Source organism: Antedon mediterranea, chromosome 5 (assembly GCF_964355755.1).
Source record: "Antedon mediterranea chromosome 5, ecAntMedi1.1, whole genome shotgun sequence".
NCBI lineage: Eukaryota > Metazoa > Echinodermata > Crinoidea > Comatulida > Antedonidae > Antedon > Antedon mediterranea.
The window spans coordinates 24,172,943-24,189,062 of NC_092674.1; the positions used below are offsets into that span (position 1 = coordinate 24,172,943).

Genomic DNA, 16,120 nt, shown 5'->3' on the forward strand with positions numbered 1-16,120 from the left:
GTGCAAACATGGCACCCACAAATGTGCACATTTGTAAAAATGTATAGTCCACTAATGTGCAAATATCACGCAGTTAAATGTAAAAACGATCAGTTTTGACGTTAAATGTGCAAATGAAATTTTACAAATGTGCAAATCGTTTTTTCAACCAAAATCTTTTATTAAAAATGATAACGTAATTTCTATAGTCACCGGTTTTTCAACAACAACTATAAAGGAATTCACTTCAACAGTATGGATTACCCTCTCCAGCAAGCATCGTCAGTCCTACATCCCCAGACATGAGTGTGTTTTTTTAAACAGATTATTTATTAAATACATGGCTATACCTTGAAAACATTGTTGGTAAAACCCGTGACTATTTATTTTTAATAAAGGATTTCGGTTGAAAAAAAGATTTGCACATTAACGTCAAAACCAGATTTGCACATTTGAGGGTGCCATGTTTGTTTTAATTGCACAAACGTGACTTTTTGCACATTTCACGGTTCAACAGACCTACATTGTGGCGTATCAACACGCGCTTGTCGACAAGAGAGATAGAATGATAATATGATTGATCTCACCCATTTCCAATGCAAAGTAAATTTTAATGAAGTTTATTTATGTTTTTATAAACAGAGCTAGTCTTTTAACTGGAAGATATGCAGTTCGTTCAGGTGTATGGTCGCCAGGTGGTAATTATTCTGTATTTACGCAAGCATCAATTCCCGGATTACCTCATGACGAAGTCACAATACCAGATATGTTGGCTAAACAAGGTTACAAGTCTGCTCTGATTGGTAAATGGCATCCTGGTGTTGGACGCCACAAAGAATATCTTCCTTTTTCCATGGGTTTGATGAGTATTTCGGGATACCTAATTCACATATATGGATTGTCCATGTATCACGTGTTTTTATCCCAGTGACGACTGCAACTGCCAATCATGTCACGACTGGCGGGCACCATGGCAGTTACTAAATGGAGACGAAATCATCGAACAACTAGTGGATTTTTAACAGTTTTAAGCAGAAGAATGACAAGAACAGCTCGTAGTGTGATTAAAAAATACTCTTGCACAGACACTCCATTTTTTCTTATGTATTCGTTTTACCATCCACATGTACCACATTTTGCTGGTAAAGAATTTACAAATTCTACAACAGGCATTTACATGGATTCTTTGGCGGAAAAAGACTGGCAAGTAGGAGAGGTGATGGATGAACTAAAGAAAAGCGGAGTGATCGAAAATATGTTAGTCATTTTTACATCAGACAATGGGTACTGTATACTGTTTCTTGTACTACGGTACGGTATCTTTATTAGTTTTATTGGATTGACTGTATCGTATTTGTACGTATGTCCATCAATACCAAAATATTCATTATTAGTATTATCACGAGTATATAATTATTAATAAATAAATAAAATTAAGTCTTTAACAACACTGTCGAAAATAATTACCAAATGTTACAAAAGATTTTCTTGACATCAAAGCAGTAAAATAAATCATGATTCACATTATTTTTCTTATAACTTAAAAGATTATAATATTTTAACGTATTGTCATAATAGTTAAGAAAGCGATGCAAGTTAGTAGCTTTAACAATGTATCAAATGATACAAGTCGTTACACACATGGCGTTCCATACACATTAGTATGGTTTTTTGTAGGGTAAACACCACTTATTCACATTCATATTATCTTTCATGTCATCACATAAAAATCATATTATTTATCACATTTTTGTTAATTTCTAATGTAATTAATGAGTTTTCGGTCGTTTTGTTTGGCAGCCGTTTCGACAAGACTCTTACGAAATTTATATCTGGTCTGGTCAAGGCAAGCTCAGTGTGCTGTTGTTAGAAAGTTGGTCGTACCAGTATGAATATACATGTATTTGCATACTAAATTGTAGATTATAGACACATTATGGAGACTATCAAAAATAGTTAGTCAAAGTCATTCTTTATTCATCAAACATAAAACATTGTGAAATACAACAATATAAGAAAACATAATGACAGATGAAAAGGAAACACATAAAAACTCAAAAGAGCTTGATAAGTTAGTTATGAATTATCATTCAGTAAGAAAACGAAATTTGTGAAGGGAAGCTTAAAAGTTCTGTCTAATATTCCTGTTCGAATGGTGGAAAAATGATTAAGTTTATTTCGCTTTATTAAGCCTATTTATTTCAATCACCCTACTGTAAAAAAACATCAATCGAATTTTGCCAAATCTTGTACAGTATTTGACAATTTTAAGGGAAATTCATTTTTTCGTCGTGATTTATATTACAAATATTTGATTTATGTACAATTAACCAGGTATTATATTTAGAAATGCCTGTACCTGAGCTCTAAGACTAGACAACAGACCTGACTAATAGCCTAATTGAAACTTAAAATTTCTAGTGGAATTTCAACTATACTTTTTATTCAAATTAACACATCTGGCCAACACTGCGTACTTTCAGTGGTTCTTCACCAGGTGACTTTCTAGAATAAAACATAAAAGTTTAAACCTGAAGACCCCTTATTTATTGTTTTTTATTCATTTATTTGTTTTCAGTCTCATCGGCATTCTATGCTTTATTATCGATCAAACCAATTACCTGTTGCTATCCGAAATGTGATTTTGTAAGCGATAGTGTCATTCGAGTGTAGATCTATGTGGGTCTGACTCTCTGGCAACTCCACTTTTGTTTGACCTTCTCTATGATCCAGGGGAGCGTAATAACTTGGTGGAATTTATCCGAATACAGGTCCATCATACTGGAAATGGAAAAACTATGGATAATTGAAACTGAAAAATTTGAGATAAGAAAAAGCGTACCAGGTTCTGATGTTATAGTATTCAATTTTGTTGTGATCCTGGATGTGAAACATACCCCGAATGCTGTAGCTGTCCATCAAATTACACAATTGAAATGTTTCCATTAAAGGAGAATTGTAACCTTTAACCCTTAGCGCTAAGCAAAATTGTGCAGGACAGAAGAAACACGTTGTTAATTATTATTTATTTTCTGATGAAAAAGTTAGTTTACAATTGTAAAATTTCCCCAATAAAACACCAACAAAACATTGTGTAAATAGAAACGAGAATCTTTTATTAGTTTTACAAAAAAGGAAATTACATGGCTACTGTAAAATTAAATCATTTTATCAACATCAAAGGTCAATAAAGGTCCCAACATGGAAATTAAATATTGTAAGAATTAATTGGAACTTAGCTCCTGCTTCGATATAATACTGTCAAAATGTTTATTAGTCGCGTGCAAACTCGACTCTACAGCTCACTATGTCGGTCGGTCGGTTGGTTGGTCGGTCGGTCGGTTGATCGGTCGGTTGGTCGGTCGGTCGGTCGGTTGGTCAGTCGATCGATCGGTAAACACTAACTCATATGTTAGCACGCGACTGCAGCCACGTATATGGCATTGTTGTATTATGTATTATTATATAGGAACCGTATATCTACCCGCATTTATATATTCACTTTGTATAACGTCTACCGGTTACCAGTTTATTTTATTATAATTATTTAATCAGAATTGGAAATACAATGGAGGTCGTATGCAATTATTGTTATAGTATTATCGAGAGAGTGAAGGTATATGGTACTATCAATATTACGATATTATATTGAGTGCATGTCATTTATTATTATTATAAAGAGAACTTACAGCCGGTAAGAGGTGCTAAAATATTGTTGTTAGACCACTCTCTTAAGTGGTTAATTTTTGTTTACCTGTTCGGACAGAAAAAAAAAAGTTTGTGACGTTACTTTCAGAAACGCTGTTGTATAACCATGGTTGATATTTAGAACAACTATATTAGCGGTTTTTTAGAAGTACCAGGTAAGTCGATAAATTGAAATTAAGTATATTTTTAGTATTAAATTATTTTAGGTTTCTAAATGTATATAAAGTTTATGATGACAAAAATCTGGAATTCAAAATATAAGAAACAAATGTTCTCCGCTCTAAGTCGACAAAACATTAAACAATGTACACATTTTTCTGTAGGTGCAGCCATGTTTGTAGTAAGAGAAAGTGAATTTGTCGCGTTTTATTTGCTTTTATTATGCTCAATTGGACTCTGTCACCAAAGGTCCATCAACAGACCGAATTTTGTTATTTTCCTCGCTGACGACATGGGCTTCGGTGATCTTCAATCGTATGGTAACGCAATATCAACAACACCAAACATTGACGCCTTAGAAAAACATGGACTGAAGTTTACACAATTCTATAGCGGGGCACCGATGTGTAGTCCTGCAAGGTACCGTATAACTTTGTTTTGAAATAGTCTAATCATTTTCAACTTTGATAAAAATGGCTATTAACTTATATTGATTCATACTTTTCATTCCTGTGTGTTGTTTTGTATCTGGAAACACAAAATTAATATTAAAAAAAGAGAGAAATTATGTACTAATTTGTGGAACATTTTTCAACTTTACTATTCATGACTTCACACACGTGATCTGAAAGACATCCATCTTCCCACGGACTTTGCAGTGTACACTCGTCGCCTGTATTTGAATTCAAAAGCCTTAGTCCTTGTTGTCTTCCTTAGGCCATGTTTTGTATTCAAACTTAGACCTTTTGAATCTGAAAAGCAATGATAATAATAATAATTCAACATTTATTAGTTGCTATTAATGGTAAAGCAATAGGACTACAATAAAAAGAGTGGTTATTTATAATAAGAATACAAAAATACCATTAATAGAGGATCTTGCAAGAAGAGATTTCTTGTCACGCATGACCCATAAACGAAAAAAAACAAATACATTTGATATATATATATATATATGTATATATAAACAGAAGAGGCAAAGAACATTAATTCTAAACCGCCCGGTGATATACTGAAATTTAATTAATTAATTTGAAACGATAAAGATATATATATATATAAATATATAAACAAATCAGGCAAAGAACATTAATTATATATATATTTAAAAAGGCAGGAGGTCAAATTTCTGTGCAATATATATATCCCAGTGGGCAAAAATTGGTTGAATTAACGTTAATTCAACGTTATCTGCAAACGTTGAAATAACGTTGAAAAAGTGGTTGAAAATGAAAGTTTGCCTCAACGTAAATGTCAACGTTGAATCAACATAGAAATTATCAACGTTGAAACAACATTAAACTAAGTAACGTTGAAATAACGTTGAAAAAATGGTTGAAAATGAAAGTTTGCCTCAACGTAAATGTCAACGTTGAATCAACATAGAAATTATCAACGTTGAAACAACGTTAAAATAGGTAACGTTGAAATAACGTTGAAAAAATGGTTGAAAATGAAAGTTTGCCTCAACGTAAATGTCAACGTTGAATCAACATAGAAATTATCAACGTTGAAACAACGTTAAAATAGGTAACGTTGAAATAACGTTGAAAAAATGGTTGAAAATGAAAGTTTGCCTCAACGTAAATGTCAACGTTGAATCAACATAGAAATTATCAACGTTGAAACAACGTTAAAATAGGTAACGTTGAAATAACGTTGAAAATGAAAGTTTGCCTCAACGTAAATGTCAACGTTGAATCAACATAGAAATTATCAACGTTGAAACAACGTTAAAATAAGTAACGTTGAAATAACGTTGAAAAAATGGTTGAAAATGAAAGTTTGCCTCAACAAAAATGTCAACGTTGATTCAACATAGATTATCAACGTTGAAACAACGTAAACATGTCTACGTTGAAATTATCAATGTTGATTCAATGTTGAAATTATTAACGTTGAAACAACGTAAATATTAAGTTGAAATGAAAATTTGCATCAATGTAAATTTAAACATAGATTTAACGTTGAAATTTGATTTGTTGAATTACTATATCCAATTTGAATCAACGGTTTTAAAGTAGTTAGTAGTAAAGTTACTGTTACGTCGCAGAATCCATCAATAGAGACATTTTATAAATACTGTATATCTTACTAATCTTTAATTTCTATAAAAACATAAATAACATTTAATCAGGTGTTATCAAATCATCAGGCAAAATCCAAGCAACAATCAAATAATGTACATCCTCACTGACAGTTCTCAGGTACCAATGTTAGGTATAAAAAATATACTAATAACCAGTTTGTAATATGTTTGCCAACTAACATGATTGAATAACTATAAATATTGGCTGATTACAGTAAAACACAATAAATAAAACACACGTCACAGGTGCCTTGTGCTAATGCTGCAGAAGTCCAAATGATGGCAATAACACAATACTGTAATTGCATTGTTCCGATTAGTCAATAAACAGTTGCCTCGATTCCTGTGTTGACATTGTCCTATGCTTTCCAAAAGTGTGGCAATATTATTTTTCCAAACCTGAAACAAATTCAATCAAGTTACTGTAGTTTTAAACAAAAATAATACAGTAAAAAATTAATTGTTGAAAGATTTATTGTCCCCAAAAAACATGAACAATGAAGATTAATACAATCATACTTTGAATACCTTGCCATTTTGCAATTTTAACAATTTAGATATTCACTTGCCGTAGAAAATAAACAAAAACAATAAAGATTTCACTTAACAAAAATACAAAATAAACAGTACATTTAACCAAAAACCAATTGTTTGTTTAAATTGTCCCCCTTTTAAGGTACAAATGCATTTTTTAAAATCTAATTTTTGGTCAAACTGAACAACTCTATAGTGACGGCATATTCAACAAAACATTTTAAAAAAAATTGTTCAGTTCAATTATATCTTTAACACATTGTTCAAAAATCATACTGTACATAAAAAAAAATTCAATTCAGAACATCATTTCACACTTACACGTAAAATATGCAATCAATTCAATTCATGTAAATAATATTGCAACACTGTATTAATATTTACGCCATGGTTAGGATTCTGGCACCGAAACTCAACTGCCCAGCGTTAGGGAATCCGACACACTATTGCGCATGCCCAGAGCAAGGTAATCGGCGACTCTATTTTTGTCTACAACAGACCAAAGCGTGGTTCCCACTAGCGACGCAACACAAGGACGTAACGCAACGCAAGTAAATTGACCAATCACAAGCGATGGCTTATTCGCTTGTGATTGTTAACTGTCTATAACTTCGCTTGTCATTGGTTAAAACGCTTGCGTTGCGTTTACGTCCTTGCGTTACGTTCTAGTGGGAACCAAGCTTTACAGCGATGGATCATTTTAATAGCTGCGCCACGGCGAACTAGCCGGCCTACATGCCTACTAATACTAGTAGGCCTACAAGCTAGATGTGACCATTGGACCTATTTATTTCGTAATTAAATTTGCTGCTTCATTCATATATAAACTTTATATATTTATGAATTATAATTGCATGACTAGTTTTAATTTTTATGATTTTTCAAGTACAAAATAAAAGATTTCATATAATGCATTTATACTGTACATAACATCATTTGATTTGAAGTTGATTTGTTGACAGCAGCCGCCGTGCGGATGTGAAAAAAAAAAAAACAGAACTGTTCGGGAGAAGTCGGTGTCGCAACGCTACGCTATTCATTTTCGTACATTTCTTGAAATACGCAAGCTGATTCTTATCGATATCATAATAATTATTTTAACGCTTGGCGTAATTATTAATTCATGTATGGCCTAGGCCAAGTTTCATCCATCGCTCTCTCCCCCGCGCGACGACTAACTAGGCCACAGCAAAGATATCTTTGGCTACACAGTACATCCCTAGTTAACACTCCGACTCTCGGGTAATGTGGTGCGCGGTCTGTGGCACTAGTGCAAGCTATAATTACTTCGCTCTGGGCATGCGCAATAGCGTGTCGGATTCCCTAACGATGGGAAGTTGAGTTGCGGTGCCGGAATCCTAATCACGGCGTAATATTTATTCAATTCAATATTAAAGTTAAGAACTATAAATACCAACCTTTTGTATATAAAAATATTGATCATCCATTAGATTTTTCTCGTTTGATTCACATAGAAAAGATTATAGGCCTACATGTACTTCATTATTTTGTACTCTAGCTAGGCATAGGCCTAAGGGCCTTATTAGCTAGGCCTACAATCTGAAATAAAGAAAGCGAGTAAGTTTAACAAATAGCCGTCCTAGGCTAGCAGCATGTGTTTTAGCAGCTACTGTAGACAGCCTAGCAGAAAGCTAGCTAGGCCAACTAATTATATATTATGTTATATTTATGTATACTTTTGGATAAATAAAGAAAGTATTGAACTAAAAGGCCTAATTGTAATGGTTTACAGCCGAAACGGCCGCCGACTGAAACGGCCGCCAATTAAAAAACAATTGAATGTATGAAACTCTGCGTGTGCCGTTTGTCATACAACGTGTAATCAAAACGACGTGGGGTTTAATACAATTGTTTTACTTTTTTTTCCGATTGAAATGACTTTAGACGTATGTGACTTAATAAATATTAACAGATAGGCCTAGATGTTTTTAATTATTATTTTTATTTTACATTACATTAAATATATTAATTATTATTAAAAACGGCCGCCGACTGTTTTGCCTATTTCAACTTCAATAATTGATATAAGAGTAGGCCTATTTGTTTGAATACGTTAAATAAATTTAGAATGGTGAATTATTATAATAAACATTATTTTAATAAAAACTTAACTAAAAAATATGTTTAACAGTTTATTCTTTGATTTTATTCTTAAACATATATTGGTTGGTTTCATTTATTTGTCCCTCCATCGTGGTTTCATAGGCTTTACTGTACGTTTATAATACTGCATTGGCTTGTTGAAGCTTCAGCGGTATTGATAGTTGATAGTTGATAACTTTATTTCGTCCACATAGGAAAATATTTTGAGTGCTTTTCACAAAATTGTACAAAAATATATAAAAACGTTTCATATAAAAAAAAATTAATTACAATATTTAAAAACACTATATATTATTTAACAATGTACAAGTATGAACATAAGACTACAATTAACTAAATAAAAAATAAAAAGCTGCAATACATCAAAAATTTCAAAAATTATGCAAAATCATTTAACAGTCTAATAGAATACGGAACAAAAGAATTAAAATATCGCATAACCCTACTATTGCACGATCTCAGCACATTTAGTCTTTTTGATCTCATTTTAACATAATGTTTATTTAAAGGGTGGTTTGAGTCGTCGCATATTTTCATAGCCTTATTTCTTATGATTTTGTTGCAAAGGTCATCCAAATTATGTCTAGATCCTGTGATCCTACCTACTTTATTTAATATTCGTTGTAATCTGGTTTTTTCTTCTGTTCTACATCCACAGAACCAGGCAACACAACAGAAAGTGAGCACACTCTCAACAATCGAAGAGTAAAATAAATTTAATACAGTTCTATCTACCCCATAATTTCTCAGTTTTCTGAGAAAGAACAGTCGTGTATTTCCTTTTTTTATAGTATTTTTACAGTGTTTCTCCCAGCTAAATTTGTTATCAACAGTCACACCTAGGTATTTGTAGCTTTCAACAGATTCAATTTCCTGATTATTAATTTTTAGGGGAGCCAGAGCAGTACATTTTTTTCGAAAATCAATTATTACTTCTTTGGTTTTCTTTTCATTTAGCAAGAGGCAATTTGCCTTACACCAATTCGAAAAAGCAACGATTTCATCATGATATTCAGTTTCACTAGCTCTGTTTTTTAATAGGCCAACAATGGCGGTTTCATCCGCGTATTTTAAATAATGTATGCTACTAGAAGTTGACTTACAGTCATTGGTATATAAAATAAATAGGAGGGGGCTTAACACACATCCTTGGGGTGATCCTATATTTGTGTCTAAAACATGACCGAAAATGATCGTCCCATAGAAAATGTTGGCGGCCGTTTCAGTCGGCGGCCGTTTCGGTCACCATTGTAACGGGATATGACCGGTTGGGCCGCCGACAAGTTGAGCCGTCGGTAATTTCTATGAAACGCCCAGTGCGTCTTTTACGACATTTCGCGTAGTGATAGAGGGGTGTCCTAGTACATAAGTTCATGGTCTTTAGGTTTATTGTGTCATGAAAATAAATAATAATTACATACTACAATTTTGTTGGTTTGAACAGCCATAACAACACAGCAAAGGAAAGTAGTCATATTTAATAATTTAATTGTTTTTAATCTTTCAAATCTTTCAAATTCTTTCAAGTGCAGTGCACTCCATAATATTTTTCTCGCGTAAAATCATGTTGTCTCTCAGGACTAATAGAGTATTGATACTCTTCGAATGAGGTTAAATAATAATTATTTTTTATCTACTATCTTTTAATATCATATTTTATTGAATTTTACAATGTTAATACACAAAATATTTTACTAAAAAACGGTGATTTTATGCAATTATTTTACCGAAAAATGGAGTAGGCCTAGTTCATACAACTGCCGCCTAAGGGGGCAACATGTTTACGTCATTTTTGGCTAAAAACGATCATTTTCGGTCATGTTTTAGGCCTTATATTTTGGAATCTACAAGTCAGATATTCATAATTATTTCTCTTTAATTATAATATTTAATAATATATACTAAAAACCGTGATATATAAACTTTGGAATATACATCGTTATATCTAATAATTAATATAAATAGAACTTCTATTAAATAGAAACGAGCACCGGCGAAAGTAAGCATTTGGCGTTTCATAGAAAATAACGTTTTTCTGGCGGCGGCTCAACTTGTCGGCGGCTCAACTTGGCCTAATCCATTGTAACTAATACATACCATTTTATAACCATAATAAGTACAGTACTGTAGTTATCCTTGGCAAGGCAAATGTTTGCCCTTGACATGCATAATACCATAGAGATATTATAGTAATATCTCTATGATAATACTAAATGCTTCCACTAGGCCTAGTGAGTGAATTCAGTTCATCAGTTTGGCAGCCTGCCTAGCCTATTAGCCTAGCCTACCAGGCTAATAGCCTAGGCCTAGCTATGCATGTGTGGCCTACTAGACTAGAGGCTAGCTATTGATAAGGGTAAAATAGTCAAGCTCAAAGCTTATAAATTAGTAGATTACAAATAAAAAAGATTGTTTTCCTACCTCAAAACATACTTATTTGACAATTTCAATGATGAGCCTTTTTTTTCTACACACCACTGATGTCGAAGTAACTGAAATTACTGACACCAGTTTCAAAATTTTATCAAAACGAAACTAACCAATGACAAGCTCGTATCTTATGAAATTTGATCTTGCAAAGGATCATTCAATTTTCAACACAACTTCTAGAACATTTTTGTATTATACAGAGACAATAATATTTGCCAATCTAAAATTCCTAAATAACCAATAATCATTTGTTTTACAATAAATGATGATAAAATAAACCGCCAACTGAAATCTAATGTTAATTTAACGTTGAAACATCAATGGCACCGCACTTAAACACACATTATTTAATATTAAACGTTAAAAACATGTCATTTTAACCAAAGTATTAAATAGAATTTATCTTTAAATTAACGTTTGAAAAACAAAAATAATAATTGTTTGAAAAAACAACATAATTTCAAGAGTTTTTCAACGTTGAAAACATGTCATTTGAAAATGACAACTGGATTTCAACGTTAAAATAACGTTGGAATAACATTGAAAAACAAAAATAATAACTGTTTGAAAAAAAATACTAGTTAGAAATACAATGTTATTTCAACGTTGGATCAACATTGATAAATTAACGTAAATTACTAGTTAGAAAGACAATGTTATTTCAACGTTGGATCAACATTGATAAATTAACATAAATTTCTAGTTAAAAATACAATGTTATTTCAACGTTGGATCAACATTGATAAATTAACGTAAATTTCTAGATATAAATACAATGTTATTTCAACGTTGTATCAACATTGATAAATTAACGTAAATTACTAGTTAGAAAGACAATGTTATTTCAACGTTGGATCAACATTAATAAATTAACGTAAATTTCTAGTTAAAAATACAATGTTATTTCAACGTTGGAACAACATTAATAAATTCACGTAATTTCTAGTTAAAAATACAATGTTATTTCAACGTTAGATCAACATTGATAAATTAACGTAAATTACTAGTTAAAAATACAATGTTATTTCAACGTTCGATCAACATTGATAAATTAACGTAAATTACTAGTTAAAAATACAATGTTATTTCAACGTTGGATCAACATTAATAAATTAACGTAAATTTCTAGTTAAAAATACTATGTGATTTTAACGTTGGATCAACATTGATAAATTAACGTAAGTTTCTAGTTAAAAATACTATGTGATTTTAACGTTGGATCAACATTGATAAATTAACGTAAATTACTAGTTAGAAAGACAATGTTATTTCAACGTTGGATCAACATTGATAATAAAACGAAAATTTCTAGTTAGAAATACAATGTTATTTCAACGTTGGATCAACATTGATAAATTAACGTAAATTTCTAGTTAGAAAGACAATGTTATTTCAACGTTAAATCAACATTGATAAATTAACGTAAATTACTAGTTAGAAAGACAATGTTATTTCAACGTTGGATCAACATTGATAATAAAACGTAAATTTCTAGTTAGAAATACAAATGTTATTTCAACGTTGGATCAACATTGACAAATTAACGTAAATTTCTAGTTAAAAATACAATGTTATTTCAACGTTGGATCAACATTGACAAATTAACGTAAATTACTAGTTAGAAAGACAATGTTATTTCAATGTTAAATCAACATTGATAAATTAACGTAAATTACTAGTTAGAAGGACAATGTTATTTTAACGTTGGATCAACATTGATAAATTAACGTAAATTTCTAGTTAAAAATACAATGTTATCTCAATGTTGAATCAACATGAATAAATTAACGTAAAACATTTGTTTGAAAAACAATGTTATTTCAACGTTGGATCAACATTGATAAATTAACGTAAAACATTTGTTAGAAAGACAATGTTATTTCAACGTTAAATCAACATTTATTAATTAACATAAATTACTAGTTTAAAAGAAAATGTTATTTCAACGTTGATTCAATGTTTATTACTAAACGTAAAAAAAATAGTTAGGGAAAAAATGTTATTTCAACGTTGATTCAACGTTTGAAATACGCTGACAACATGATTTCAACAAATCAACTATATTTCAACGTTGATTCAACGTTGAAATTATGTTCTGTGCCCACTGGGATAGCTACTACGCAGCAATTATGCATAATTATTACAATAAGTATTATTATGCCGAAGAGAATAATAATACACAGAACATGGGATTGGTAACCTTTCCTTTAACATTACATTTTCGGATGAAGTGTCATGTCGTGTACTATATTTCTCTTTTCGAGGTATAATTAACTCGCATTCAATTTGATATTTAACTATACATTTTGTTTTTAACAGAGCCAGTCTTCTAACTGGAAGGTATGCGATTCGCTCAGGTATCTGGGAACAGGGTAATTATTCTGTGTTTAATCAAGCATTGACGGGAGGATTACCTCATGACGAAGTGACAATACCAGAGATGTTGGCTAAACAAGGTTACAAGTCTGCTCTGATTGGTAAATGGCATCTTGGTGTTGGACGCCACAAAGAATATCTTCCTTTACATCATGGGTTTGATGAGTATTTCGGGATACCTAATTCACATATGGATTGTCCATGTATCACGTGTTTTTATCCCAGTGACGACTGCAACTGCCAATCATGTCACGACTGGTTGGCACCATGCCAGTTAATGTATGGAGACGAAATCATCGAACAACCAGTGGATTTAACAGTTTTAAGCAGAAGAATGACAAGAACAGCTCGTAGTGTGATTCAAAAATACTCTTGCACAGACACTCAATTTTTTCTTATATACTCGTTTTTCCATCCACATGTTCCACATTTTGCTGGTAAAACATACAGAAATTCTACAACGGGCGGGGTTTATATGGATTCTTTAGCGGAACTAGATTGGCAAGTAGGGGAGGTGATGGATGAACTAAAGAAAAGCGGAGTGATCGAAAATACGCTTGTCATTTTCACATCAGATAATGGGTACCGTACCGTTTTACCCGTTACTTAGGTCTACTCTAATATCTTCGTTGTATTGGTTGTAATACATTTTAATAAATATTTATTTAAATCAACGGATACTTAATTACTTAATTTGTAGGCCTATTGTAAATTTCTCCCATATACAGATAGTTTGTTTTTGTAGACCTATGTGTATATTTTGTAATTACAGACCGCTTTTAACCGAAATAGAAGAGGGTGGTTCCTCTGGCATCATGGCTTGTGGTAAAGGTTCTACATTTGAAGGTGGGACACGCGTTCCTACTATAGCTTATTGGAAAGACAAAATTTCTAGTGGAATTTCAACACAATTCTTCAGTCATCTCGACATCTGGCCAACACTTTGTACTCTCAGTGGTTCTTCACCAGATGACTTTGACGTCACATTGGATGGGTTTGACTTTTCTGATGCAATCCTAAATAATGGAAAAGTAAGATATATATCCTTTCGTCCGTTGGTTCCTTGTATTATTGAGGGCGTGTGGCGCAGTGTGTTGGACGCTGGACTACCGATCGTCAGACCTAGGTTCGAATCCAACTCTCGCCGCATTGCTTGTATCCGTAGGCAAGATACTTTACTTACGTTGCCTCTCTCCACCCAGGTGTTTAAATGGGTACCCAGTTAGATCTAGACACAACTTTGCGCTGGTTACCGGCTGCATTATGGAAGTATGTTTCCATACGTGTTTGATCCCAAAAAATACTGGGGTAATAATGCTTGTAAAGCGCCTTTGAGCATGATTAATCATGAAAAGGGCGCTATATAAATGTGGTTTTATTATTATTATTATTATTGATGATGTCATACACAAATCTTCTAATTGTAACCCTGGGTTGTTATTTTTTGATTGTCTTATAGGGTGGGTCACTATTAGAAGGGGAATTACTATTAGAGTAGTGGGCTGTTATTATTACTAATTTTAAATAAGGCACCTGAAAATAGTAACCTATACCCCCAACTTTTCTGGTCAGCAACTCATAACAAAATAATAAAACAGTACGAATAAACACACCCAACTCTAACTTTATTTTATGAACTCAAAAACTCTCAATCCTCCCCCACTCCCGATATCAACATGCATTATCTCCTTATTTTCAAAATACGGCTGCATCATATGTTTTTGTGACTCTGTTAGCAACCCCATGTGTTACTATTAATGTAGTGGGGGTTATTATAGATTGACTTATAAGGTGGGTTACTATTAGAATGTGGGTTAGGCCTACTATTAGAAGATTTACGGTATCTATAAAATAAGCAAATCATTATATTTCGTGGATCTAAAATAGCCTTTTATGTCTGTTTTTACTTTCAGACTCATCGTCATTCAATGCTTTATTATAACTCCATTCATCTACCATATGCTGTCCGAAATAAAAAATACAAAGCTCATATTTTAAATAATCGTGAAGTTACAGATGTAGACCTTTGTGTACCTGGTGATACAGTACATGTCAGTCCTCCATTTTTGTTTGATGTCCTTCTCGATTCCGGAGAGATTAACAACTTAGGAAATTTAACTGAATACAAGCATATCATACTGGAAATGGAAAACCTATGGAAAACTGAATTGGAAAAAGTTGAGGTTAGACCAAGTGTGTTGTTAGGTTATGATGAAAGTGCACAGCTTTGTTGTGATCCAGGGTGTGAACCATACCCCGAGTGCTGTAGCTGTCCCTCAAATTACACAATTGAAATGTTTCCATTAACGGAGAATTGTAACCTTCAACCGTTACCTCTGAGTGAAAATCACCAGAACAGAAAAAACGAGTGCTAAAACTCATGCGTAACAATGAATGTTTAAAACATTTTTTTTAGGTTGGCCTACATTATTTATATATTGTTTGAAGGTTTGCATGACGAAATCAAATGTTGATTTATATCTACATTATTTAGTTATAGTGATTGTCTATAGTATAAATATCATGTATAAAAGTTACTGCTTAATTCATATGTTATAGTTTTGCTGTCTAAAAGTCAGCACTAACATTTAGGTTTGGTGGTGGCAATGGGGAATATGTTAAAACATTCTCGGCGTGGTACGGCGGAACAGCACTAGTCCTCAGTTGTACGCACGCGCACCAGCGATCAAATTGATACGCCCTCATCTTACAGTATTTTTA

At 32.4% G+C, this 16,120-nt stretch overlaps 1 protein-coding gene and 1 long non-coding RNA gene across 2 annotated transcripts; one reads left to right on the top strand and one right to left on the bottom strand.

Annotated features, from left to right (window-relative positions):
* Nucleotides 1–234: 234 nt before the first annotated feature.
* LOC140049835 (arylsulfatase A-like) lies at nt 235–15,774 on the top strand. Its single transcript, XM_072094782.1, has 7 exons — nt 235–260; nt 622–782; nt 1,149–1,268; nt 4,011–4,266; nt 13,343–13,981; nt 14,172–14,430; nt 15,313–15,774. Exons 1-7 carry the CDS (start codon nt 235–237, stop codon nt 15,772–15,774), a joined length of 1,923 nt encoding a protein of 640 aa, XP_071950883.1.
* On the bottom strand, nt 6,172–11,102 carry LOC140049985 (uncharacterized). Its single transcript, XR_011845340.1, has 3 exons — nt 11,015–11,102; nt 7,888–8,029; nt 6,172–6,334 (listed from the first exon to the last, which is right to left on the bottom strand). It is a non-coding gene; the product is annotated as an uncharacterized lncRNA (long non-coding RNA).
* Nucleotides 15,775–16,120: the final 346 nt, after the last annotated feature.